A 26,244-nucleotide genomic window follows, 5' to 3' on the forward strand; every position below is an offset into this window, starting at 1 on the left:
TGTGACGGAATTTGACATAATGGGATAAAATTAATGTATGAAAGCAGAATTAATCAAATAGGTCCTAGTGTGATGACCTTGCAGTCCTGGTCCGGACCCTGGATGGAGTCATGAAAATGGTTGCCCCATCTCACCGTTTATACACTTTAAGTGAGCAGCATGACAAAACATCGGAGCGGTGTACATCGCAAATGCTCAGGGGCATAGATATCACTGAACTTTAAGCACTGAATCCTCTAATATTTGTCTCTATTGAACACACTTCATTTATACCCTTTTTTGCTAAGCGCGCATTGCCTTTTTCTTCCACGGCCCGCATGAGAGTAGACATGAAGTGCCACGTAGAGATGCAAGTGTGGTTATTATACAGAAAATAGACCATCGTGGAGACATATAGTGAGCAGCAATTTAGATGATACCGGCATCTTTCACTACTAGACACTGCAGAAAACGAGAATGAAGCAAAGTGAAACTTTCTGCATGTGTCTGATAAGACTCTGACGGTTTAGCCAGGTTTGTAAAAGGATAGCATGCTTCAAGGAGCGCCTTTATACTAGGGCTGGGCAAAAAAAATATATATTTTATGATAAAATTTGTTTTATTATTTGGTCAATTCCATATCAATTCTCAAAAAGCTATGGATCGTTCTTTTTCTCTAAGCACAGCACTCCACTACAATGAGAGATAGTCACTCGCATTTGGAACAAAATTTCATGCTACACAACTAAAATTAATATTTTTGGCAACTGGCTGGTAAATGTTTCGATTTCACTCACCAGTAGTTGTGTAGTATAGTGGTGGAGTATTCAGCAGCGAGATCCTTTCACTGCGTGTTGAGAGTAAAAGTCGTTCCGTGTTATGCATGTCCAAAGATGAAATCCATGCAACCGAATTGTCATTAAATACAGTCTACTACTCTTTCTGTTTTCTGTTGTTGATCATAAACAAACAAGCAAAATACAAATTATGCAATTAAACAATAAAAATGGAACAAAATATAGCATATACAATATAATATCATTTGGCTCATATGGGGCAGGTCTTTGCACATGTTTTTGCCAATACTCTGCAAAGATGCTGCAAGAGCCCATTTGTAAAATTGTATAATTGCCTCTTTAAATATTTAGATATTAACACATTTGTTACCCATTCTACATTGTTACATGTTTGTTTATACTTTCCTGACAGCTTGCAAAGTCCTAATCCGCAACTGCATTGGGTTGTACCCCGCACAATGACAAAAGCAGCTTATTAATGATTCGCATGCTCACAGTGAGAAGCTTCTCACTTTAGAATCTCATTAAAGATTCTGGAGGAGAAGGACACCAGGCTGAAGGCGGTCATACACCAGATGAGAAGCATCACACCGTGTAGCAGGGTAGTTCATGGCACAGGTATCAAACAGTTTTTTTGTCTTTTTTCATACATCGGTTGTCTCATTTTTCATCTCAAGCATGCTCTTCACCGACAACTTTATCCAAATTGTTTGGTGTGGTTTAAATGATGCCACAACTGTGGGAGTCGTAATTATATACATATTTTTAAACAGAGAGAAAGAAAAAAATCATCCCTTGAGATATGAAATTGCCCTAAGTGGAAGAAACACCCAAAAACTGCCTATATGCATCAAATTTAGATGTCACTCTTGCTCTAACTATAATTTAGTTTAATTATGGCAATGTGGCTTCTGCATGTCCATTGTGTACCTTGATCTGCAGGTATCGCAGGACAAATGTTGCTTGGGGCGAGCGGATGCGTGTCTACAGTCTACCCTATTCTTCACAAGCAAAAGAAGAACTGGGCGGCTTTTGTGGCCTGGCTTGCCTTTACACGCAGGGATGATTATCACACCTAGACTGAGATACAGGGCCAAGAGGCAGCACTTCTTGAACAACAGCCTTTTACCTCCTACACACTGAACACCAGAAGGCAAGGCAGCACCCAACAGACCCCTAAAACCACAAACACATATGAGTGTGAAATTGATTGCAGAAAAGGCCTCAAACCATTAATTACCACAAAAAAAAAAAAAACACACACACACCTCTACAGGCCTGGATTAGTCACAGTGTGCTGCAATAATACAAATCATGACACTTTTTATACCTCTTATTAAGCAACCCCTCACACTTACATGCTACTACAATCTTAGGTTAGGAGCAACAGCTTCAATATACATGTGGCATCTGAATCGTCCTGCAATTCTGTTCAGCATTGATCATAAGAGAGTCTTTCTGGGCTCACAGAAAGAAGCTGTAATGCAAATAACAATGGCAGTGATGAGTCTTTGCTGAAGCAGGAAAAGGTGTTCAGTATCTCAACCATCGACAGTGACAGCAGCAAGGCCATTGAATTTATTGTACACGTCCTTAAATTGTGTCATCTGTTGACCAATGTTGAACTTATTTGATCCCTCCTCACTCAGACATATCAGTTAAATGGGGGAAATCTCTCCTGAAATCCACAAGCAGTGTGACCCAGTTAAATCCTAATCACCCAGTGTTAATACAGTAAAGCGAATGCAGCTCTTTTTGAAGGTTGAACGCCTATTTTTTTCCGTATCTAAAACAAATAATGCTAAATAAAGTTTGACTAAACTGATAACGACTTTTTCAGCCACTAAGAGCAAATTTCCCGCCACACACTTTTCTTCACGCGCAGGTGAAATCTAGAGATTAGCGCGAGCACTGAGACATGAGGAAACGTTTGTTCTCTGGATTCGTGTATATTAGGCACAATTCGCACCACACGATTGTGAAATAGTGTTTTACACCAGTGGCATGCAAGGTAAAGCGATCATGTGTGACACACAATGTCATATAAATCCTACCTGTCAGACTGTCGGTGTTCACGCGCAAACGCCAGGAGTCTGGTGACTGAACAAAACTGCAGTTGAAGTTGCTCCTCTGTGCGTACACCGATGTACAACGCGATTCCTATGTTTCAAAAGTGTACTTAAGTGAGTAAACTCTTATTTTCACATATCCCTCGCTCTAAAGTCGCTGTCTCCTTCTCGTTCATTTCTGGCTAGCTCTTCTGTCGCTTCGCTTGAAGTGCAGCAGCGCTTGAGCGTCATTACTCAATCGCGCTCGATGAACATGCTTCTATTGACAACCCACTCTTAAAGGGACAAGCACTCCATAGGGAAAGAAAACCCTAACCTTAAAATTACTGATATATATATATCAGTAGTAAGTAGTATATATATATATTTAGCATTGCATATTTCTGCAAAGGTATGGAAAAAGTAGAAAAATCTATTATGCTTTTTGAGAAGCATTTTCATTGTAAAGAACCCCATCATCAGGCTGTTTTGTAATGAAAGGATTACAAAATGTCACGTTTGTCAAGGTGTGAATTATTATAATAGAACATCAATCAGCCTAATAGATTGTGACAGTGAACAAATCAGTTAATTCTGCAAAGAACTCGAGTTCCATCATGTGGTCATTTTGAAGAACTGCATGCAGGTCACTAGCACACACAAACACAATGTTATAAATGTATTGTAAATTGTATGAATCAGTGGCGAATTCTAAGGGCTAGCATAGCTTACTCTGCTGGCCTAACATGCCAAATAAATACATTAATATTCTTCATCCTGTGATTCAAATGATTCAAAATCAAATGATTTTCTTAAAGATACTTAAAACTGTTATAGCACCTAAATTATATGCTGTCCTTTATAGATATTTATACGTTTTAATCTGAAATATTTATGTCGTAAATAAACAAATTGTTTGTGCATGTTTGTCTATTATCCACATGCAAATCTTGAGAACAGTCCAAGCTGAAAATGACTTTGGAATTTCGTTTGGGGGAATTTTTTGTACGATTTCAAAGAAATGGGTGTAGGTTTAACAGGCTACAGAATTTAAGCTATCTGCACATTGTACAGTAATTGTTGTATTGTTTAGGTGTGCCAAGTGTGGTCTGTGCAAATTAAAACCATGATTACAAATACATGTGATAGTTCACAAGTGAAAGAAAACCTAACTTTTCTACTGCAGTTTTGTCAGCAGTTTTGCATAAGAATTGCTCAACAGATCAGACAGTCTCCACAGTTTTGTTCGAAATTTTTATTAATCACTTGTAGAAAACTGAGAACTAGTGCTTGAGTGATGTTATAAACCAAGTTCACAACAAAACTAGACATTGCAAGTGCACTGAATGCAAGGCTAAAATTATGCATGGCCAGTACATCATGAAACTGTAATTCCTAACCTATATACTTTTTTCTTAGAATAACCTTTAATCTACATGTTCTGTCCAGACAAGACATCTTTAAATCTTTGTTCTTTTGTCAGTGCATAAACATATTCCACATGCAATTAAATTGATATTTATTTTGACAAATATGATGATACTGTTATCAAAAGTTGAATATTAAAACCAGTTACCTGCTTATTTTTATTATTTAATCTCAGTTTGAGTTGCTGGTTGTGGAAATTGCAAAAGTGGAATCAAATACACACAGAGAAAAGAAAAAGTACTGTATTTTAAAAGCCTAATCACAATCTAAAAGAAACAAATGTGTAATTAAAACACAAGAAATATGGAAACCAAAGAACAAAGCAGACTCAATTACAGAAACCAATCAAAGACTTACAGAGTACATGTTTCTAGTTTGCAATCTCTTCTCCTGATTCCCAGGTATCAGCACTTAATTGTTCATGAGAAGCATACAATAGCGTACATGAATCATAAAAGATATCTAGCATGTTAAGCGTGTGAATACAGATCATTTGTTCATCATCATAGGAAACACTGTTCCCGATTATTACATCCACACCACAGTGAAATATGAGGGGCACTGCCCTCGATATCAACACATCGGTAGGCAAAAACTACCTTAATTTTCTTCGCATTATGGAAGACACTGCTCCCGATAATGATTATGGATCAGGTATACTGTAACATGATTTCAAAAGGACGATGCCAGAGACATATGTAATCTGATGGATGTACCATGTACGCGTACGTCTCTGGTCATAGCTTTTGAAAACAAGGTTATCTCCATAGCAGATGCTGCTTTCACATTTCAACAATATAACTGTCATAATTATGGAAGGCACTGCTTCTGATAATTATACATTTGTTAAAAAAAGGCATTACAAAATAATACTTATAGTGATCTCTGTCCCTGATAAATAAAAAAATATACAAATAAACAAGAGATTTCAGAGCCACACTCAGATCTTGGATCATTTGTCAGAATTGTTCTGAAAATAGACATTTACCCAAAATAAAGACCATCCAACCGAAAAATGTAATTGACCCATTGAATTGTGTTTTACGAGTACTGAACTCCACAGCTAAGTTAGGTTTCAGACATTAAAATGACAATGACTGATGGTCTGACTAGTTCTTGCCTTTATAAATAAATGATCCACCTTATTTTCATGCTCACTCATGTTCAGGTATTACTTATTTTAGGAAATTAATTACTATGTCTTAATATGTCAAACAAAAATAATACATTCCAAATTTGTAACAAGAGTATCATTTAAAATTTAAAAAAAAAAAAAAACGCATGATCCCACATACTAAAACTTAAATATAAATTTGACTGCGGTCTCACTGAAAAATACGGAGGTAAACCTGTAATCATAGATTTATGTTAATGGAGCACCAATTATGGGATTCTCTACATTCATCTTATTTTTGTACAGAGGGATGGTTCAGAGTCAGCACATAAAAGCAGCGAGCTGGATTTGTTTGCCTAAATTTCATTATCCAATTCCCATATCTCCCCTGCAAGTGAGTTGGCACAGCCTTGGATGGTCCAGGTGGCCAAAGCAAACATGTTCCTGAGTTGGTCAAAGTCCGCAGATTCGAGGCCTTGGTTAATAGAGTCAAGGTGATCCACTAGAGCTGCTAGTGTGTGCGAGCCGGAGCCGAGAAGAATGTGCCGGAACGGACTCTCTCGCGGAGATACGAAGGGAGAGAGCAGACTCCCTTCCACCTTCAGAAAGAGACATCATATTTTAAAATTTCTGATCATTTCTTAATAAGTTATAAAATGATTTACTAATTTAATATTTAAGAATATACATTGATATATTATGTTAGTCTTAGAATGAAATGAATGAAAGTTAATGGTGACTGAGACTAACATTCTGCCTAACAAATTTGTGTTCAACAAGTCATACAGGTTTGGAACAATGAGGGAGAGTAAATTACTCAATTTTCATGTTTTCAACCCTTTAAATGCAGCAAAAGAGTTGATGTTGTTTACCCTCATAATGCGGTTGTTGATGATGCGACACTGTTCCATGTCTTCAAGATCACTGTTCCGAACAGTGGAAGCAAGAGCACTGGCAGCACGATCGTACGAGCCCAGAGCTGACAGAAGCCACTGAATTGTCAACGTTTCCAAAAGGCGTCCAGACTTTAAAACGAAGTAAATATATAGTGAACAAACACAAAGCCTAACTTCTTTTGGGTTACACTTCAATTCCATGCAACTTTAAAACAAACATTTTGGAACATGACACTCAACATTTCACCATATGACCACTTGGGTGCAAATTCCTTTACAGTAATTACATTAGTTCATCCTGTGGTTTTACCATGCTCCTCTCATTAAGAATAGTTCAAGTAGACTCACGCTGTGGACTTTTTGAAGTTTAGAGCTGATCTGGGACACATAGTCACGGATGACACTGGTATATTTCACAGCACTCAGCTTTAGCAAGTGGTCATGTACCAGCCGAAGAGCAACCAGCCCGGCAACCTCACCTGCTGCCTTGACCAGTTTGGGAGTATTGTAGGAAGTGTACTGCTGCAGATTTTCATAGGTATCCTCAATAGTGCCAAATGGGTACGCCTTTGAACTCTAAAATACACCAGGCAATGTTTAAACTACTTTAATTTGACAACAAACAGTATTAAAGTACTGCTCTTAAAGGAATAGTTCAGCCAAAAAAGAACATTCTCTCATAATTTACTCCATTCATTTATGCCATTCCAGATGTGTATGACTTTCTTTTGCACACCACAAAGATTTTTATAGGAATATCTCAGCTTTGTAGGGCTATACAATGCAAGTGAATGGTGACCAAAACTTTGAAGCTCCAAAAGCACATAAAGGCAGCATTAAATTAATCCATAAGATTCCAGTGGTTTAATTCATGCCTTCTGAAGTAATCTAGTCGGTTTTGTGTGAGAACAGACCAAATTGTGACAAATTTTTCCCACTATAAATCTTGACATCTGAAGTGTAATGAGCTTGTAATGGCAAGTTGTACAGTGAAAATTGAGTTATATGTTGGTCTGTTCTCACTGTAAACCGACTGGATCATTTCAGAAGACATGGATTAAAACACTGCAGAGATACATTTTAATGCGCGTTTTGGATCAAAGTTCTGGTCACCATCCACTTGCATTGTATGGACATACAGAGGTGAGATATTCCTATAAAAATCTTTGTTTTCTGCAGAAGAAAGTCATATACATCTGGAAACACATGAGGGTGAGTAAATGATAAGAGAATTTTCATTTTTGGGTGAACCATTTCTTTAAAAGTCACACGACTTACCAAAGTAAATCGAAACGAGAATGACGGAATGCCAGAGAACGTCTGGAATGGATAGGCAGTGTCAGACAAACCTATGGGCTCCATTCTGTAAAATAAAATGTCACCATTATAACTTCTGACAAAAGAAACTGCTCAACCACGTGAAATTATAGTGATTTTATTTTTAGTGTATGCAGTGAAGATTACACATACACAGACTTCTCCCAACTGGATCCAGCAAACTGTTCATGCAAAGTTTTGGTTGCAGTTGGAGAGGAGACCTGTTTGTAAAAAAAAAAAAAGTTTCAGTTTATAAATAGCCTCTGCATGTTATAAGAATCAAAATGCTTAGAATGGTGAATATTTAGCATTTAGAAGCATCACCTGTTTCATAGTACTCTCAATTAACTCGTACAGAAGTGGACTGGCAGACACTTTGAAAGTTTCAGAGCCTAAGGAGAATATCAGATGATTAGCATCAGCCGAGACCTTAAGTCATCCTTAATTGTTCTTCACGAACTGACTCCTAACAAACCTGAAACAATTCCATCGAGGTTGATAAAAGAAAATGCTTTCATATTCAAGGAGGCCAGGTAGCCCTGTGGGTACAGAAAACAAATATATTCAGCTGAATGTCCATGTTTACTGCTCAATGCACAGACTATGCTCAGAACAGCATACTAACATGCTACTCTAAATAATAGTATGTCGAGTATGCACATTTTCTGTATGCATGGAATACCCCGATGACCTGCTCCATTTTCAAAAATATATATTTTGTGTATTCAGTATACAGTTGTATAAAGAGTAGCTATTACAAATACAAGGTACACATTCTCACAGTGCAATATGCCCATATTGGTAATTAGAGAACAATCATTGATTTATTTATTTATACCTCCAACCACTCGGTGGCACCAATGCTCCCAAATTCACCAGCACTCCAGCTAGCAAACACTATGCTCCTTCTTGGCCTAAATCCATCTTCAAGAAAAGCCATTACAAATACATGAATGTTTTTTGTGATGCACAATTATTTAAGCCTTGAAAATGACTCAATCGCTGCCTGCACAAAACATACCATTCTTGATCATGTCGGAGATCGTTTTGGCCAACTCCACCAACAAACTAGTGCCAACTGTGCTTTTGGCAAATCCAGGCCCCCAGGCATCTCTCTGGGCTCCAATCACAATATAACGGTCTAAACCAATATGATAAAAATTGGATTATTTGTCATAATTGTTCTGAAAATAGACAAAAAGGGGATCAGGGACCAGGACCAATTCCTTGTTTCATGCTCACTGCTGTTGTGTCATATACAAAGTATATGGAGCTTGATTAATGTGTGCAATGCAACAGAATACCTGCATCTACATATCCTTTAATGACTCCAAACACATTGTGGATTTTCTTCTGGGTAAGAACATTGTTCACTTCCACCGTGATATTTTCCTTATCACCAAGCTGGTATGGGACATCCCGAAGCATTCCATCACTCCAGCCCCGAGGAGACTTCTGACCACCTAACTGCCTGTTTGAGAACAGGAGCAAACAAATATGAGAAATATGTAAACGGGGGGGGGGGCACGAAAGTTTAAGTTAATTTTAATTTTGTAGTTTTAAGTGTGAGAAGTATGTTCACACTTAAAAACGCAACAAGAAGAAGAGTACCACGAGTACCTGGATGATGTACTTCAACCAAACAAATGTTGTGGAATGCATGACATTTTATGCACTCAAAAGGTCTCGTTGCTCTACGTAGAGGAAGGGTGGGGTTACCTGATCACAATGCTGGCCTGACTAGAATTGTAATTGAAGGTGAATGTGAAACTAGCACAACTTCAGTGAAGACGGCATATTACAAATGTGAGTTGAATGCTTTACCATCGCCCTACGCTGAGTGAATATGTACATTAGTTGAAATATCCAAGTGGTGTACTGAGGTGTTGCTTCCATCAACTGAAAATCAACGAATGCTTCCATGTAGTAAAAACTTTGTGTTCCATTTGGGATGATGCTACACTTTCTTACACTCGATGACCAAATGCACAGTGTATAGTTGGTCATTTGAGACACAGCTATATCTAGTGTGTTGGGTGTTGCAATGCCGTTGCTAGGTTGTTCTGGATAGTTGCTAGCGGAGACTATATAGCCAGAGACAGAGCAAATGGGAATACCAAAATTGCATTTGCTGCTTTTACACCACAATAGTTTACTTCTGCATTCCAAACCCAGAAATGTGAAAAGGGTCCATAGCACACTAGGGGTTTCTTAAAATCCCTAACTCATATAGGAGTAATAGTGACTAATAATCAGTGTTTGGTAGTAAAGGATTACATATAATCTGGATTGCATAATAAGATTACATAAATCAAGTGCTTGTAATTGGATTAATTTACATTTTAAAATAATACTAAATCTACAATACTCCTAATGACTACATTTATTTTTTAATAGATCACATGATTACATATTAAGGCGGCAATGGCAGTACATTTATTACAACAGTAAGATATGCATCTCAGCTTTGGAACAGGCAGTCAACTATCAGTAAGCAGTAAGGGTTAAACGTTCAGTGTTTTTAGATAAAAGCTTTGACCTAGGCAACGTTGTTGCCTTTGTTTTATAGTCATTCATTTTGGTTAATTTTATGGTCATTAATGTTCGTAATCCTGCTTTTGTTTTATGCACTTAAAATGAACTTTATGTCTCAGTGTTATAAACTCAGAATGATAAACTTTTGCCATGCACTGTCATTGCTGTTAGATTTAATGCTTATTTAATTCATGTGATGTTTAATGCACTTTTAAAAAATGTCATAAGGAGATCTTTTTGTTAGTAATAAAGAATGGAATACATTTTCTTTAACTTTGTACTTTTATATTAAAATGATTATCCTACTCAAATGCACGTGACATAAAATAGAAATATGTAGAAAGTAATCAAATTAGATTATCCCTAATTGTAAATCTAAGAGATTACAATACTGATCACATTTTTTGTCATTTAATTTGAAATCAGTACCTGATTACAACAACAAGTAATCCACTCAGCACTGCTAATAAGGTCCACTAATTAAAGATAACTTATTACAATTGTACCTCATAATCTCAGCAGCCTGCTTTGCAGTGATAGTCTGGGCCAGAATGCTGGGAAGACCAGAAGACTGAGCTGGCGGAAACTGGGTATGATTGAAGGAAGGGAATCCAGGAGTGTAGGGATCACCAGTGCCCAGATGAACCTACGTAAAGAGTGACATTAAGCACAATTAATCTGATAATAGATAGGTTCCACAGCAAAAGAGTACTGTGCAAAAGTCTTGGGCACATTAGAGGTTTCACAAATACATTTGTCTTAAGATGGTTATTTGAGATCTTCTGCTTTAGTGTGTCAATAGGAAATATACATTTTATACTCCAAACATTTATTTTGCCAATAGAATATAAGTGAGCCCTGCAACAGATGGTTTGGCGCCCACAGAGCATTGTATGAAGTTAATTGATAAATAAAAAATATTCAAGGCATTATTTTTTAAAACATCCTCACTTTACATTTTTCACAACTGCCTAAACTTTAGTCCAGTACTGTAGCTGTCCATAGGCTCACTTACATGACCAAAAAGAGCGGTGTCATCTTTAATTTTGTAGTCCAGAGGATCTGGATAGATTAGCACAGCACTAGCATTCAAGACGGCAGCATTAGCAACCTTTAATAAACAAATAAAAACAGGATAGAGAAGTAAACATTAAAATGAACACTCTTAAAAATTCTTCAGCCCAACGAGAGAGAGAGAGCACCAACCTTTTCAGCAAAACTTAGTAGTCCAGCTCTAACCAAGATAACCTTTCCATTCACATCAATGTTCTTGTCTTGTAGATGCCTGAAGTCATCAGCTCGCCCATAATAAGCATACAGAGCTAGACCCTATACAATATAATCAGTATAACTTAAAGGAATAGTTAATACAAAAATCACAGCTCTAAAATCTTTGTGATCAAGTACTGTATATATAAATATGGTACATGAAATTGTGATGGCAATAATGCCTAATGCCATTTGTTGTAGTGTCTCTCATAACAGATTGCAATCTGACATGCAGAAATGTGAGATATAGGAGCTGTAATTTTCAGTGAATAGTTATTAAAATTTCAGTCTGTTCCTCACACAATGCAATCCTATGTCTTCAGAACAGTTGGCGTATATCATATGATTCATATGGACTAATATTGGAGCTCGATGGTATCCATTCCCATTAACTTTCACTGTATGGATAAGAGCAGCATGAACATTTTGCCAAATGTTTGTGCTGTCATAAGAATTTGGAAAAACATGGGGATGGGTAATCGATCACAGAATTTTCATTTTGATGTGAAATAACCCTTTAATAAAGTCTTCACACTCTTTACCCTTTAATAAAAGTCTACAGATTTTTATCCTTAATGACAAAAGTTTGCAAAAGTGTTTAAATACTAACCTTCACTGTACCATTTGCACTGTACGCCAAATAGCTCTCGGTTGTTCCCACAACGTTATCACGGAACAGCACTCTGTTATATGAGAGACCAGGATCTTGGACTTTAACGTAGTGCTCATCGGTCCAGGGACTCATTCCTAAAGCTTTGAACTTTCCCATGACTTTATTAGCGAGTGCCTCATCTCCAGCTGTTCCTGCCTGATGACTGTAACTAGAGAATTCCCTGGAGGGGGGAACATAACAGCAGAGATTTACAAAAATTATTAGATTGGGTCTCACCTTTCAGTATGGAAAAAAATCAACAGTATGTAGTGTGTGTAATTACTTGAGGTTGCTCTCAATGTTGGAGGTTGTCAGTTTTTTCTTCAGCAAAGCTCTAAGATCACTCCAGTCCAAAGAATAAACCGGATCTGGAATAATGTTCTCATCATCCGGACAATTTGTATGGTTTATTACTGGTTTGTCTGTGCTTCTATTAGACAGATAACCAATGAGGTATCCTAAAAGACAAAAATATGGCAATAGAACTTCTGACTGTGATGCCACATTGCTGCCTTTGCCAGCGTAAATCTCACAAACTTTTTCATATTACAAATTTTTCAAGATTGCATTTAAATTTACAACATTATGCTTGTTATATCACCCTGGAATAAATAAAAAATTATAATAATTACCATAGCTGTGAGGGGTTTCAATTACAGCTGCTGAGAGAGTGACAGTACATTTGTCATCTCCTATTTTACCGTCATAACCCACCCTTCTATATTTTTTTTCCACTTCTGGAAAATCATTAAAACGTAAGAGTGGATGGAGGTGGCTGCAGCAGCAGCGGCACAAACAAAAGAATCTGGTAGACGGAGAGTACGGGAGACGTGGTGGTGCTCATGCAGGAAATTCGAGGTAATGCCAACAGAGGCTGAGAGTGTTTGCTGCCATGTATGGATGATTGGAATGACTGGATAGACACACGAACACACCATTTTAAGACTAATACAAATCTACAGTATAGCTAAAACAACTCACTTTTCGCCTTTTCCTTTGCTGTAAACGACACGCTTCCTACGCTATGCAGGGCTTGACTGGGAAGAGAAATCTGCCCGGGATTTTATATGGCAACTGGCCCAGCTGTCCTTTTCTGCATATCACAGCTACGTTTTGTGGTCCGTTATGCATAACGTGGCGGCTCGTTTTTGCTTAGTTATAAATATGGATATTTTTCTTACAAAAACAGAAAGCTTCACTTCAGAAGGCCTTTATTAACCCCCTGGAGCTGTATGGATTACTTTTATCATGGATGGATGTGCTTTTTTTGGGCTTCAAAATCTAAGGTACCATTCACTCCCATTATAAAGCTTGGAAGAGCCAGGATATTTTTTTAATATAACTCCAATTGTGTTTGTCTCAAAGAAGAAAGTCATATACACCTAGGATTGATTGAAGGTGAGTAAATTATGGGATAGTTTACATTTTTGGGTGAACTAACCCTTTAAATCATGGTTTCTTAAGATGACTTAGAAATAATATTGTTACAATTAGAACATTTGGACAAGTGATATACCAACAGGAATTTGCAAGGATGTAAATTAACCTGTATAAAGAGTTTGCTGAAGGCTACAAATAGAGATTAAGTTAGGGATAATGCAACTGAAGGGGTTTATTTTGCAAAAATGATCGGCTGACTGTACATTATCCTGCTTATTATATGGCTCCTTGCCAAAAAATATTAAATATTTATACAAGTTGAAATAATTTGTAAATACACACACACACACACACACACACACACACACACACACACAAGTTAAACTAGGTTATCTGCTACAACCATCAACTAAAAACTTTATTGCACTCACTGCAGAATGCTGCAAATGAATCAAGTGTTCCAAAAATCCATGTTATAAACATTAAAAATGACCTTTGCTTACCAATAATAAAGAGGACCAGAATGGCAATGACAGAGATGCAAATGCTTTTAGAGGAGCGCCAGCTTAGCTTGCTGGGGTAATATGGACCATTTTGTTGGTTTGTGTTTCTTCCAACTCCATTAGCCTCCATATCTTCTTCCATATCAGAGGAGAGCTTCATCTCCACTTGGCTGTTGTCACCCTCCATGTTTTGGGTCAGGTTAAAGCGAGTGTATGATCGTGGCTCCCCATTGAACTGAAATATACAGTTACAAGTCTCTTATGAGAAAAACTGTCCTCACAGGTTTGGAACTACACTGCCCTAGGCTCTCTTCACTGTTAGAAGACTTAAAAACCTGGTCAAGTATTAAGTAATGATGGTTTTGCGATGTCATTACATCATAGTGCAATAATACTTTCTATTTAAGTCTGGTGGCTACATAAGGTTTATTCATTTCTCCTCAATAGGAGAGTTGATTTGAAACATCCAGTTAAAAGTTTCCAGGTTTTACTTTCCAAAAACTGAAAGAAATTCTGACTAGAAAGTAATGGTAAAATAGATTTCTTTATTTTAAAATGTGCATAGTTAAAGAGTGTTCACACAAAAATTAAAACCATTTCATCATTTACTCAATTCATATCAACCCAGATGTGTATGACTTTCTTCTGCACAACTAAGATTTTTAGAGGAATATTTCAGCTCTGTAGGTCCATACAATGCAAGTGAATGGGTACCAACATTTTTGACCTCCAAAACTCACAAAGGCAACATAAAAGTAATCCACAAGACACTAGTGGTTAAATCTATATCGATATGATAGGTGTGGGAGAGAAACGTATCAAGTCCTTTTTACTATAAATTCTCCTCCCTGCCCAGTAGGTGGCTATATGCACAAAGAATGTGAATCGCCAAAAAGAAAAGTATATTAAAGTGAAAGTGGAGATTGATACTAAAAAATGTATTATGTATCTGTTTGTAACCAAAACTTATCATATTGCTTCTGTAGATATGGATTTTACAACTGGTCTTATAGATTACTTTTATGCTGCCTTTATGTGCTTTGAGCTTCAAAATTGTGTTACCCATTCACTTGCATTGTATAGACAAACATAGCAGAGATATTCTTCTATAAATTGTTGTGTTCAGCAGTCAGAAGTCATACACATCTGGGATGGCATGAGGGTGAGTAAATGATGAGAATTAAAATTTTTGGGTAAACTTTTTCTTTAAGATAGTGCAAAGGGCAGAGTGAATTAGAGCGTGTTCCCACTTGGCAGGTTTGGTTATATTAAAACGAACGTCTAAACGGACCAACAACAGTAATTTGCCTAATACTGACCTCAAGCATACCTGGTTCTTCTCATCATAGGAGCTATGTTGCACATTACAGTTTGGTACAGGCGTCGGAACCGCCGTCAGCTGTCCTTGCACTGTTTTGACTCCTTTATAAATTTTACTAGCTTTTTGTTTGTTCTCAGCTGGTAAAAATACCACCATATATACACACATATATAAATGTAACAAGTGCATTTCGCCCAGCAGCCAGCATTGTTTTGGATAATCGGCAAGTTCAGTGTCAATGTCATAAAAGTTGTCCAATCAGGCTGTGACTTTTTCCTGTTGCCTTTGGTTTTGTATCGTAAGGTTCAGTGTTAAAAATGCCAGTGTGAAAGCTAAAGGAACCAGGACTACATGTATAATTTTCTTTTTTTGTCCGACCAAGAGGACCGAACTAAAAGTGTGAACACGCCCAAAAGCCTTTTTGGTTTTACACAGCTGAATCAATGTAAGTTTGACTGATTGCAATTATAATTTCAGATTTTCCAGGTATTACTTTCCACATAACATAAGTTGTTATGTTTAAACGATACAATAAACTGCCTTGGTAATATAAAATTGTGCTAATGTGGAAATTTTCCTCTCTCAAATGACAATTTAATTGTTCAGATCACTCAGATGTAATGCCATATATAAAATAATATCTTACAATTTTTGATATTGTTGTCCTGGCTTGATCCATCGTGGCGTCAAAGAGTTACTGCAAGAGACAGAGATGTTAAGATAAACACAGAAAACCTATTTCCAAGATTACTTTAAGGTAGGTAATAACATACTTTTATATATATCTTTAAGCAACACTGTCACACTGGAAATCAGCACGTTAGTTCCAAAATTTTTCCACCTAATGTCAGACACAATGAGTCAAATTCCGACAAGCAGGATCATGCGGCAAATGTTAATTCCCCAAACATTGCCCAGGCTGTGCCTTTGACGTTCCATTTCTTTTGATCTCTAAGCTAGCGAGATACTACATTTTCACAGCAAAAACAGTGTTTTGGTCGCAGTTGAGAAGGTGCACATTGCTGTAGTATCAGCTTTGACCAGTGGTGTTCAGAAGATCGAAAAGTATATACAGCTTTTGGCACACACAAAAAACCATCCTGCGACCTGCTGCCGCCAATCATCTCGTGAGATCAGTCTGAAAATATTAGGGGGTGCACCTTGTATGTCAAGTAATAAGAAACTTTATCAATCATCATATTGCAGTGTTTGAGTGTGTTTAATGTGCTGAACATTCATTTCAAAAACAGGTCTTTAACACATGACTGGCAGGCTTTTTAACTTTTATTAAAGATTGATGCTTATAAGTTAACCTAATACTCCTAAACACAAGGCACAGACACTGCTGTCTTGATATGCATGCATCCTTGAGATTCTCAGTTGGCAAATGGATAAAAGGATTACAAATAAACAACAAAAAAAGATTTCAGGAATAACTAAATACAAGGAAGTAGACTTCAAAAAGTGAATCAAATGGCTTATTCCTCGGTGACCGGCTCTGGAGTGTATTAAAATACTGCAGTAGTTATCTTAGACACATGCATGATAGAGATTAGGAAAATTTGGGCTGCTACACCCTACACACAATCAGATCATGAGGCAAAGAATGGCTACAAAATGGAAACAATAAATGGCACACTAAACCGGTCTTTCAAATCAAGTTTAGGCTCAAGGACAAGCATGTATGCAGTGGCATTTACTGCTTGGGAAAAACTCAATTTTATCCAAAACTCTCCACAAGCTGGTTCTTGTGCTCAGGCCAGAATCCTGAATGATTTTGTACTGGGTGCCGTTGGTTTAATCCATTCACACATTAGACCCAGACCCACACATATATCATTCTTTCTGAGAAGTAAATAGTTGAACTTTATTCTAAATAATTGAACTATTGGAGCCATATACACATGTTTTAAATTAACCTCTCACGATGGATGGGTTATGAATATATAAATCACATTTTTTGGTCTCTACAGATTAATGTCAAACAATCTTGGATCATGGTCTAAAGGATTCCAAGAATGCAGACATTTGTTGAATAATCTTTACCGAAATGGAAGAGAGGATTAAACTAACTCACTGTTCTGTAGCGGATCATGTGATAGTCACACAGTGTGAAAACACACTGTAAAAAATAATTGGTTATATATATATATATATATATATATATACATACACACATATATATATACACACACACACACACACACACACACACACACACACACAACATTAAAACCACCTGCCTAATATCATGCAAGTCCCCATTGTGCCGCCAAAACAGCTCTGACCTGTCGAGGCATAGACTCCAGAAGACCTCTGAAGTTGTCCTGTGGTACCTGACACCAAGACGTTAGCAGATCCTTTAAGTTGCGAGGTGGGGCCTCCATGGATCATACTTGTTGGACTAGCACATCCCATAGATGCTCAATCTGATGGAGATCCTCAAACCGTTCCTGAACAATTTTTGCAGTGTGGCAGGGCACATTATCTTGCTGAAAGAGGCCACTGCCATCAGGGAACACTGTTGCCATGAAGGGGTGTACGTGGTCTGAAACAATCTTTAGGTAGGTGGTACGTGTCAAAGTAAAATGTACATGAATGTCAGGACCCAGGGTTTCCCAGCAGAACATTGCCTATACCATCTCACTGCCTCCACCGGCCATAGTGCATCCTGCTACCATCTCTTCCCCAGGTAAACGACACTCACGCACCCGGCCATCCACATGATCTAAAAGAAAACATGATTCATCAGACCAGGCCACCAACTTCCATTGCTCCATGATCCAGTTCTGACGCTCACATGCCCATTTGTAGGCACTTTCGGCAGTGGACAGGGGTCAGCATGGGCACTCTGACCGGTCTGTGGCTGAGCAGCAAGCTGCGATGCACTTTGTGTGCCGACACCTTTCTATCATGGCAGCATTATGTTTTTCAGCAATTTGTGCTACAGTAGTTCTTCTGTGGGATCGGATCAGACTGGCTTGCCTTCTCTCCTCAAGTGCATCAATGAGCCTTGGGCGCCCATGACCCTGTTGCCAGTTCACTGGTTGTCGTTCCATGGACCACTTTTGGTAGGTACAAACCACTGCATACTGGGAATACCCCACAAGACCTGCCATTTTGGAGATGCTCTAACCCAGTTGACTAGCCATCACAATATGGCCCTTGTCAAAGTAGCTCAGATCCTTACGCTTGCCCATTTTTCCTGCTTTCCAACACGTTAAATTCAAGAACTGACAGTTCACTTGCTGTCTTAATATATCCCACCCCTTGACAGGTGCCATTGTAACGTGATAATAAAAGTGCCAAATCCATCTGGTATAATAATATCAATGCAAAATGAAATTTTTTGAAAATCTGCTAAAACATACTAGTATAAAATAAAAATTACGAGGTCGTTTAAATATTCAGAGAAAGCTTTTTTTTTATATATATATATATAGTTTTGCTAGTAATCTTTTTCAATTGAACGGGTAACACTTTACAATGAGGTTCAATTCGTTAACATTACTAAATGCATTAGTTATTATGAATAAATAATTAGTATATCTCTGACAGCATTTATTCAACAAAAAAAAAAAAAAAATTGTTAGTTCGATAACTAATGTTGTTACCAAATGTAATCTTATTGTAAGCGTTACAATTGAATGTGTCTATATCAGATTGACACAGTCTATATGAAGGTCAGAACACGTGCGTGAACTTCTTTTGTGTAGAGAAATATGGGTTCAGTCCTAACTGCACCTGTTCTGTGCATTCGTTTACCTCACGTTTTAGTCTATTTTAATGCTATTATATAATTAGATTCGTATCGTTGCAATTATATTTCGATGCTGTAAAGATAAATAAAAAAAAAGAGCTTCAAACATCTATCCAACACTGTTAATGCAGTGCAGTGAACATTCTGCAGACCATAAATGTATATTAGAATAAGGTCTGTATTCTTACCACTGATTTAATGTGCCTGCCCTGCTCAAGGCGAAAGTCACGAACGCTGCACGACCACCGCTGCGCTTAAGGATGTAACCTTGCAGCACATGCATACACGGTCATTTTCGAATTGAGGGGCAGTCTCTTCTGCGTCACTTCCTTTCACTATATAAGGATATTCCAACTGATTTAGATTTTTTTTTTTTTTAAAGCCATCATCATTTATTTTGGTATTTTTTTAAATGCCTTTTATTTATTGATATAATTCTTTTAGCCCTATGTAAGACCCAGACTTTTTAATATTAAACGATTAAAATCCTGTACAAACATATTTGTACAAACAAATTAGGCTACATGTTTAAAACTATCATTTCCAATCAAGCTGTAATTTTTCCAAACTATGCAAAAATTGTGAAAACATTTAATTGTGTGCATTAAGATACATAAAATGTTAGATATGTAATGTGTCTTAGCAAGCTAGAGGACATGGTTTTTTTAATTCAACCAATAAAGTATTCTATTAATCACAATACCGAATGTAACATTTATTGGAAAATTTTCAATAAATCTCTTGTGATGCATGTACTGTACATTCACTTGAAAATATTATTAAAATGAATATATATGCTTAGCTTATAAGTAAATGTTATTCATGATTATTTGTTATTTTTACAATACGTCATCATCCTATAGTAAATCAATCCTATAGAAAACTTTGTCATATTTATTTGTTAATTTGAGAAAATGTCAGTAGTCCATCAATCCATTCATCCATCTTCTAATGCCGCTTGTTCTATGTAGGATCATGGGAAGTCCTGGAGCCTATCCCAACTGTCTTGAGCAGAACTAGTAGAAGTTTTCAGTAATTCAAATAAGTACATTTTACATTACTTTTTTTGAAGCTGTTTAGAGCAGGCATTGGATTGGACTTGAATAATTAATGAGCTTGCATGTTTTCACTGTTTGCACATTTCTTTACACCATTTACTTACATTTACACCATTACTGTTAATTTTGTTGTTACGTTTGGTAACGTCATGTTTTGTGAAGTCTGACGTTTTTTTTCTACTCAAAATTAAAATTGATTCAATTGTTAAATGTTACCATCTTGTGTTTTCTGCTCCAAGTGTTCAGGTCTGCATGTGCAGTTACATATTGTAATCCCATTTCCAATATTGCAAGGTGGAAAGCCTCCATATGTCATATGGCACATTATTTAACATGTTAGTAATGATAGTTTAAAATGTGGAATGTTCAAATAAAATGATCATTTACATTTTCTATGCTTCTTTCAATACCATGTACATCAGATTTGTAAGTAAAAGATACTGAAACGTTTAAGTTAAATTTACTCTCTCACTTCAATAAATATTATATCATGTAGATTTTACTTAATTGTATACTGTAAAGGTGATATAAGGGAAAGGAGGATGCGAGAACCGGCTTGACAATATAAATTATATTTTAATTATTAACTTAACCAAAAAGACAAACACACACACACTTGTCGGGCCAACGTGGAGCGGCAGCGAGAGAGAGAGAGAGAAGGAAAAATATATACATTTACTCACCGGTTCTCCGATACGCCATAGCTTGGTCCTCGGCCACTCCTCCACCCTCTAGCGGACGACAGCCACGCCTCCCCGGGAGTATCGGAGGCAGTCCTCCAGCCCCTGGCAGACAGAACGACCTGCCGCATTCCGGTGGATGGAAGGGGTCTCCACCGCCCCTGGCAGTGGTCCTCCCGCTCCAGGTGTACAGCCAGGAGCCCCTCCCCACTCACACTCACTGGTCTCAGACCCTGCCACGTTTCAGCAGCTGGTAGTGGTTTCCTCCGCCCCTGGCAGCGCCCTGACCGTTCCAGGCTGTTGGTTAGGAGCCACTCCTCCCCTCGCGGTAGGTTGCCATTCCTCCGCTCTCAGGCGGCCGGGCTCCTCCGTCCCCCGGCAAATGACCGTGGCTGCTCCATTGGGGTGGATGGTAGTGGCGAGGACTTTACTGCGGCGCATCCCTCCTCCTTCCCGGGTTTCGGCACCAATATGATGCTACCTTCTAGCAACCGGGCCAATTGGTTGCTTAGGAGACCTGGCTGGAGTCACTCACGACTCCAGGGGTGGTAGTCAGCGTCAATACTCGCTGAGCTACCCAGGCCCCCTCTTGTTGCTATTTTAATTATATTAGTGGACAGTGTAATGTAAAGTGTTATATTACTTACAGAATATGCAGAATATTTAAGGGTGTTTTCCCCTAATAAGGTAGGTCTTGTGTGTTGAATCTGAAAATCAAAAGATTGCTTTATTTCAAAATGCCTGCTCAGCAGACTTTGACACCACCTCTGTAAGTGAGCAGACAGGAAAAAATAGGGGCCAAAGTAATCTAACCTGGGACAGATTTTCCAGGAGGTGCTCTGGAAAGTAAAGGACACACAAACAATGTGGGTTTTCTTCACCATTTAGCAGCACCTGTGAAAATAGTGTAAAAAACATTGCATTCTGTATAATTTTAACTGCCCGTGCAAATGTGCATGAGCACATTTAATTAAGTCTACAGAATCTCTTTAACCTATTATTGTTGCTAGCACAGTATGTAATAATTACAGTATGTAATTGGTTTACAGCAACCCATAACAAGCAGAAAACACAGTGGGAAATAATGCTGACCTAATTATGTGCTTCATGTGGTAACATCTAAATGATCTAGTTTTATTCAAGACAGAAATATTATTTAATGTCACTTAATCAAACCTAACTGCATTAAATTACACCAACAAAAATATTTTTAGTGTTAGATCAGCTCGAATAATATTCAGGTTGATTCAGTGATATTAAATCATAATTCTGACTTAAATAAAACCAGTTAATTTAGATGTAACAAATGATGCATATTTTTAGGTTAACATTTTTTTCAGTACCATGAAAAATTGTTGAATCCTTCAGATCATAAACCATGAATGCATGCTACTAAGAACGCATCTCCCAGGGAAATAAAATTATATGCAATAAATGCAGAATATAATTTGCATTCATGTAATCTGCATGCAGTCTTTTGCCCAGTTCAGAATATACCGGAAAAATAATTGACTAATTCAGCAAACGTTTTAGCCAAAACAACTTACAGTGACAGTCACTATGGTCTTGCTCAAAGGCACAATAATATGAGAACCACAAAACCACCTCATGATTCTTTCTAGGTAGTAATGGCAGTATTTCTTGATTACTGTTTAGTACATATGTTAAGCACTCTTTGTATATTTAAAAGGCTCTTATATCCACAACTATGTTGCTATTATTAAGGTAAACCCATTTTGCAAGACACCAAAACACAATGGGTGGTCACGGAGGCTGTACAGTGCACTTTGTGTAGTTTCCAGGAGAATGCAAGAACAAGTGTTCAGGGAGCAGATATATTTTTTAAGAGAGCGCTATATTTCAGTGGAACAAAACTGAGACAGTGAAATGTTATTTATGTGTACACCACAGATTCAACGTGGTCTTAGCATTTTCTTTTGCCTTAGCTGTGTACTGAATTAGTTTCAACACATCACAGAATAATGCCTGCCGTCGCCGTTATAAGAGTGCATATACTGCTCTACTTTTCCACTGCAAGCTTGTGTGCTTTTCTCATTTCTTACTATTTAAAAAAATCAAATGTTTGAACTCGTTTATACAAATTCTCACGGTTCCACTGTAATTCTTTGCTCTAGGAAGATGAATTCCATGTCTGTTAGATTAGTAGATCAACACATAAATACTCAAACACAAATACAATACAAACACTGATACAGCCATCTCTGTGTGATAGTAAATATTGATGTATGATACTGAGACAGGATATCTGTGGTTGAACCAGACAGAGAAACTCATAACACATCTGATTACCCTCATCCACCTGTGCAAAATATAATATAATATATACAAATAGATCAGGGTTAGGTAGACAAAACTTTTTAAAGGGATAGTTCATCCTAAAATTTAAATTCTCATCATTTACTCACTCTCATGTCATCGCAGATGTGCATTACTTTTTTCTTCTGCTGAACACAAACAAAGATTTTAGAAGAATATTTTAGCTCTGTATGTATATAAAATGCAAGTAAATGGTGAACAAAACTTTAAAGCACCAAAAAGCACATACATGCAGCATAAATGTAATCCATAAGACTCTAGTGGTTAAATTCATATCTTTAGAAGCAGTATAATAAGTGTGGGTGAGAAACAGTTGACCAGTTGTGTGATTTTTCACTATAAATTCTCCTCCCTGTCCATTAGATGGCGATATGAACGAAGAATGCAAATGACCAGAAACAAAAGAAGAATGTGAAAGTGGAGATTTATAGTAAAAAAGTACTTAAATATTGATCTGTTTCTCACCCACACCTATCATATCACTACTGAAGACATGGTTTTAACCACTGGTTTTCTTTTATGCTGCCTTTATGCTGTTTTTGTAGCTTAAAAGGTCGTCACCATTGACTTGCATTTTTTAAGGTTCATTGGTTTTAAGCATAATAAGAATAAAGCAAATCTATAATTTCCCTTCGGTTTGAGAGCTGCTGAGCATGACTTTTATCAAAAGACAATATAATAAATAATAGTCTATAATAATTATGAGTTTTAATAATGTCCATACATTTTCATGTATAAAAAAGCATGTCTACATATCTATTCAATTCGTAAAATTGTGTTTTAAGAACACAGCTGATCTATATTTTTTCCTAGTTTGTCGACTGCACACTAACATAGAGGTAAAGAACTGGAACTGATAATGAAAATAGCTTTAAATATTTAACACAGATCTAGTAATCTGCTTAAATTGGCAAAAACAACCGATCAAACTATTACGTCACAAACATAATGTAAAAAGCATAACTTAATAAAGACTCTGAGATAAACTCCACTTACAACGTGTGCTTAAAAGAAGGGTTGTCTTTTGTTTTTTTCTGCAGTGCATTTCATGTAATGTTGCCAATCAAGAATGATATGCCGATAAATAACTCTCGTTTGTGTGTTCCTCATCTCTAGATTATTCGTTTAGATCAACATCAATGAAGAACATGGATAAATGAGCATTGTTGAAAGCAACTTTGTTGAAATGAACAGAGCTGCATTGATAAGACTGTCTGACTGATGGCCTATTACATAAGGGATGTTTCAGCTAATGAAACTCATCTGTGATTGGCTGGATGGTCGCTCAATCAGCCCAAAGTAACAACATGCAAAGAATTCTGTATACAAATCCACCATTAGGACTCGGTTTGGGTTTAGCTTGGAAAAGTGCGGGGGACAAAAATCACCTTTTTAAAGAATGCGGGGGATGTGTCCCCGACATCTCCCACGGCTGCTACGCCCATGAGGGTGAATACATGATGAGAGAATTTTCATTTTGGGGTGAACTGTTTTTGTAAGGTAACAACTGCACGCTTTCACCAGGGTCTTGTGTCATCCTGGTGGGGTTTATTTTGGGATAATGATCAGATGACAGTATTAACCATATTTTTACAGTGCAGTTCAGGGCTTCCATAATAAATGGACATTAAATATTGATGATTTGAATTATTTTATTATGTGACAATAAACACACTTTGGCCAAGTTCAGAATGGGATACTACCACACATCTCTTACTATTTCTGCAATAGACAGACATTGCCATTCCGAGCTCAGCTTTTCTCTATTATTAGAGAAATATTATCTCTATAATTTATGCACTTATGATTGGATCACCTAAAACGCATCCTAATACTGGGTGTGAACGGGAACTTTTATACCGGTTAAACTTGAAACAATCTGCCTTTAATAAAGGTTAAATACACTAACTGAAGTCATAACTGAATGAATGAACATATGAATGAATGAATGCATGAATGGATTTTACACTCACGTAGCGCTTTTCTGACAACTCGTTGAAAGCTAAAAAGTCAGACTGCTGTCTCTTCATGTGATGCCCAGCTGTGGCAGACTGTGTTCAAGGCCTTGTATTGTGTATATGGGCACCAGACTCTGCTGACATGGTGAAAGAACACCATAACATTCACAGAGAAGCTTCAGATACTCCCCACAGCTGCACACCTCCAGTATGAGATTCTGCACGCACACTTTTCTGCATGCAATCCTTTCCCCGCCTCTTTCTGCTGACCAGTATTAGCAGGCTTTCTCACTTTCTCAGAAGATCCTCTTATCGGTGTCCCACATGCAGGGGGAGAGGCTTGGCACACAGCGAGGGTGAGATCACAGAGAGAGAGAGAATAATAGAAGACCCTCTTCTTTGCCCTCCTTCAACCCTTTGGTGCCATCAGTTCACAACAGCAGTGTTATCCTCTTAAAATCTAATCGATTATTTAAACGGCTTTAGAAGTAGCTGCAACAACATGATTCAGAAAGCATTCCAGATCTTTAAAACAGTCCTTAAAGGCAAAGTAATCGTTTCAATGTTCAATTACTTTTTAATTTCCTAGCTTAATATGCAGAGACCTGTGTTGTGTAAGTCACTTGAAAAGTAATGCATTACAAATTAAATGCTTCTATAAATTGTAATCAGATTGGCAATTGTGGCAAGCAAGTCATACACTCAGCACCACTTTTCCACTTTACTGGGACTTTGTCAAAGTGTTCAGGAACCCTGTTTAATAATTAATTTTTGCAACTCCATTTTAAGACGCTGAGATTGCAGAATTTACACACACCTACTTTAAATCTAATTTATGGGCTAAAAAAGTTTTCAAATTAAAGTGTTTGAGCTTTGAACATATTACAATTGAAAGACTTATGCAGTGCTATCATCCTTGGAAAATTAAGTTACTTGGCTTGAAAGAAAAAAAAAGAGTTTTTCTCAGCCAGCGTGTTAGCTGTTACAAGTTATTTCAGCAAGCGATACAGTTTCATTATGGGCATTTTGGTTTCTTTCTTCTTTTTTGGGTCAGAGGTGAAGCTCTGTGATTATTTTACTCACAGCAGCAAGTGTTGTGGTTAAATGTGAGACCACAATGAAATGTTGTGCTTACACAGAGCTCATGGAGATTATCGGAAAATGCATGAGAATTCAGATGCTATTTATATGTTGAGGTTTTCCTGTTTGGCC

At 37.3% G+C, this 26,244-nt stretch overlaps 2 protein-coding genes across 4 annotated transcripts in view; both read right to left on the reverse strand.

Moving 5' to 3' along the window:
• The window catches only part of tnk2b (tyrosine kinase, non-receptor, 2b), a 117,897-nt gene extending 114,864 nt beyond the window's left edge, over positions 1 to 3,033 (reverse strand). The window contains exon 1 of the mRNA XM_052134343.1: positions 2,831 to 3,033. The gene's annotated coding sequence lies outside the window, so the exon portion shown is untranslated. The remainder of the gene's footprint in view (positions 1 to 2,830) is intronic.
• Positions 3,034 to 4,074: 1,041 nt separating this feature from the next.
• On the reverse strand, positions 4,075 to 25,208 carry LOC127649232 (transferrin receptor protein 1-like). 3 transcript variants are annotated; one of them, XM_052134240.1, is made up of 20 exons: positions 25,048 to 25,208; positions 21,551 to 21,631; positions 21,385 to 21,444; positions 15,886 to 15,936; positions 13,919 to 14,153; positions 12,319 to 12,493; positions 11,994 to 12,216; positions 11,321 to 11,443; positions 11,130 to 11,225; positions 10,621 to 10,760; positions 8,884 to 9,050; positions 8,601 to 8,720; positions 8,418 to 8,503; positions 8,055 to 8,118; positions 7,904 to 7,971; positions 7,733 to 7,800; positions 7,541 to 7,625; positions 6,611 to 6,838; positions 6,239 to 6,391; positions 4,075 to 5,965 (listed from the first exon to the last, which is right to left on the reverse strand). In XM_052134240.1, the coding sequence occupies exons 4-20, from the start codon at positions 15,916 to 15,918 to the stop codon at positions 5,723 to 5,725; spliced, it is 2,307 nt and encodes a 768-aa protein (XP_051990200.1). In that variant the 5' UTR covers positions 15,919 to 15,936; positions 21,385 to 21,444; positions 21,551 to 21,631; positions 25,048 to 25,208; the 3' UTR covers positions 4,075 to 5,722. The 3 variants fall into 3 exon arrangements, with proteins under 3 accessions (XP_051990200.1, XP_051990201.1, XP_051990199.1); XM_052134241.1 differs by lacking the exons at positions 21,385 to 21,444; positions 21,551 to 21,631; XM_052134239.1 differs by lacking the exons at positions 21,385 to 21,444; positions 21,551 to 21,631; positions 25,048 to 25,208 and adding an exon at positions 19,188 to 19,302.
• Positions 25,209 to 26,244: the final 1,036 nt, after the last annotated feature.

The sequence above is a fragment of the Xyrauchen texanus genome, chromosome 9, assembly GCF_025860055.1.
Source record: "Xyrauchen texanus isolate HMW12.3.18 chromosome 9, RBS_HiC_50CHRs, whole genome shotgun sequence".
Taxonomy (NCBI): domain Eukaryota; kingdom Metazoa; phylum Chordata; class Actinopteri; order Cypriniformes; family Catostomidae; genus Xyrauchen; species Xyrauchen texanus.

Excerpts from the sequence above, each read along its gene's own strand:
- LOC127649232 (XM_052134241.1), bottom strand. The coding sequence starts at position 15,918 with ATGGATCAAGCCAGGACAACAATATCAAAAATT. Across the intron at positions 10,761-11,129 it reads ACACCGCTCTTTTTGGTCAT|GTTCATCTGGGCACTGGTGA; the intron begins GTAAGTGAGCCT and ends CTCTTTACGTAG. Across the intron at positions 6,392-6,610 it reads AACTTCAAAAAGTCCACAGC|TCTGGACGCCTTTTGGAAAC; the intron begins GTGAGTCTACTT and ends TTCGTTTTAAAG.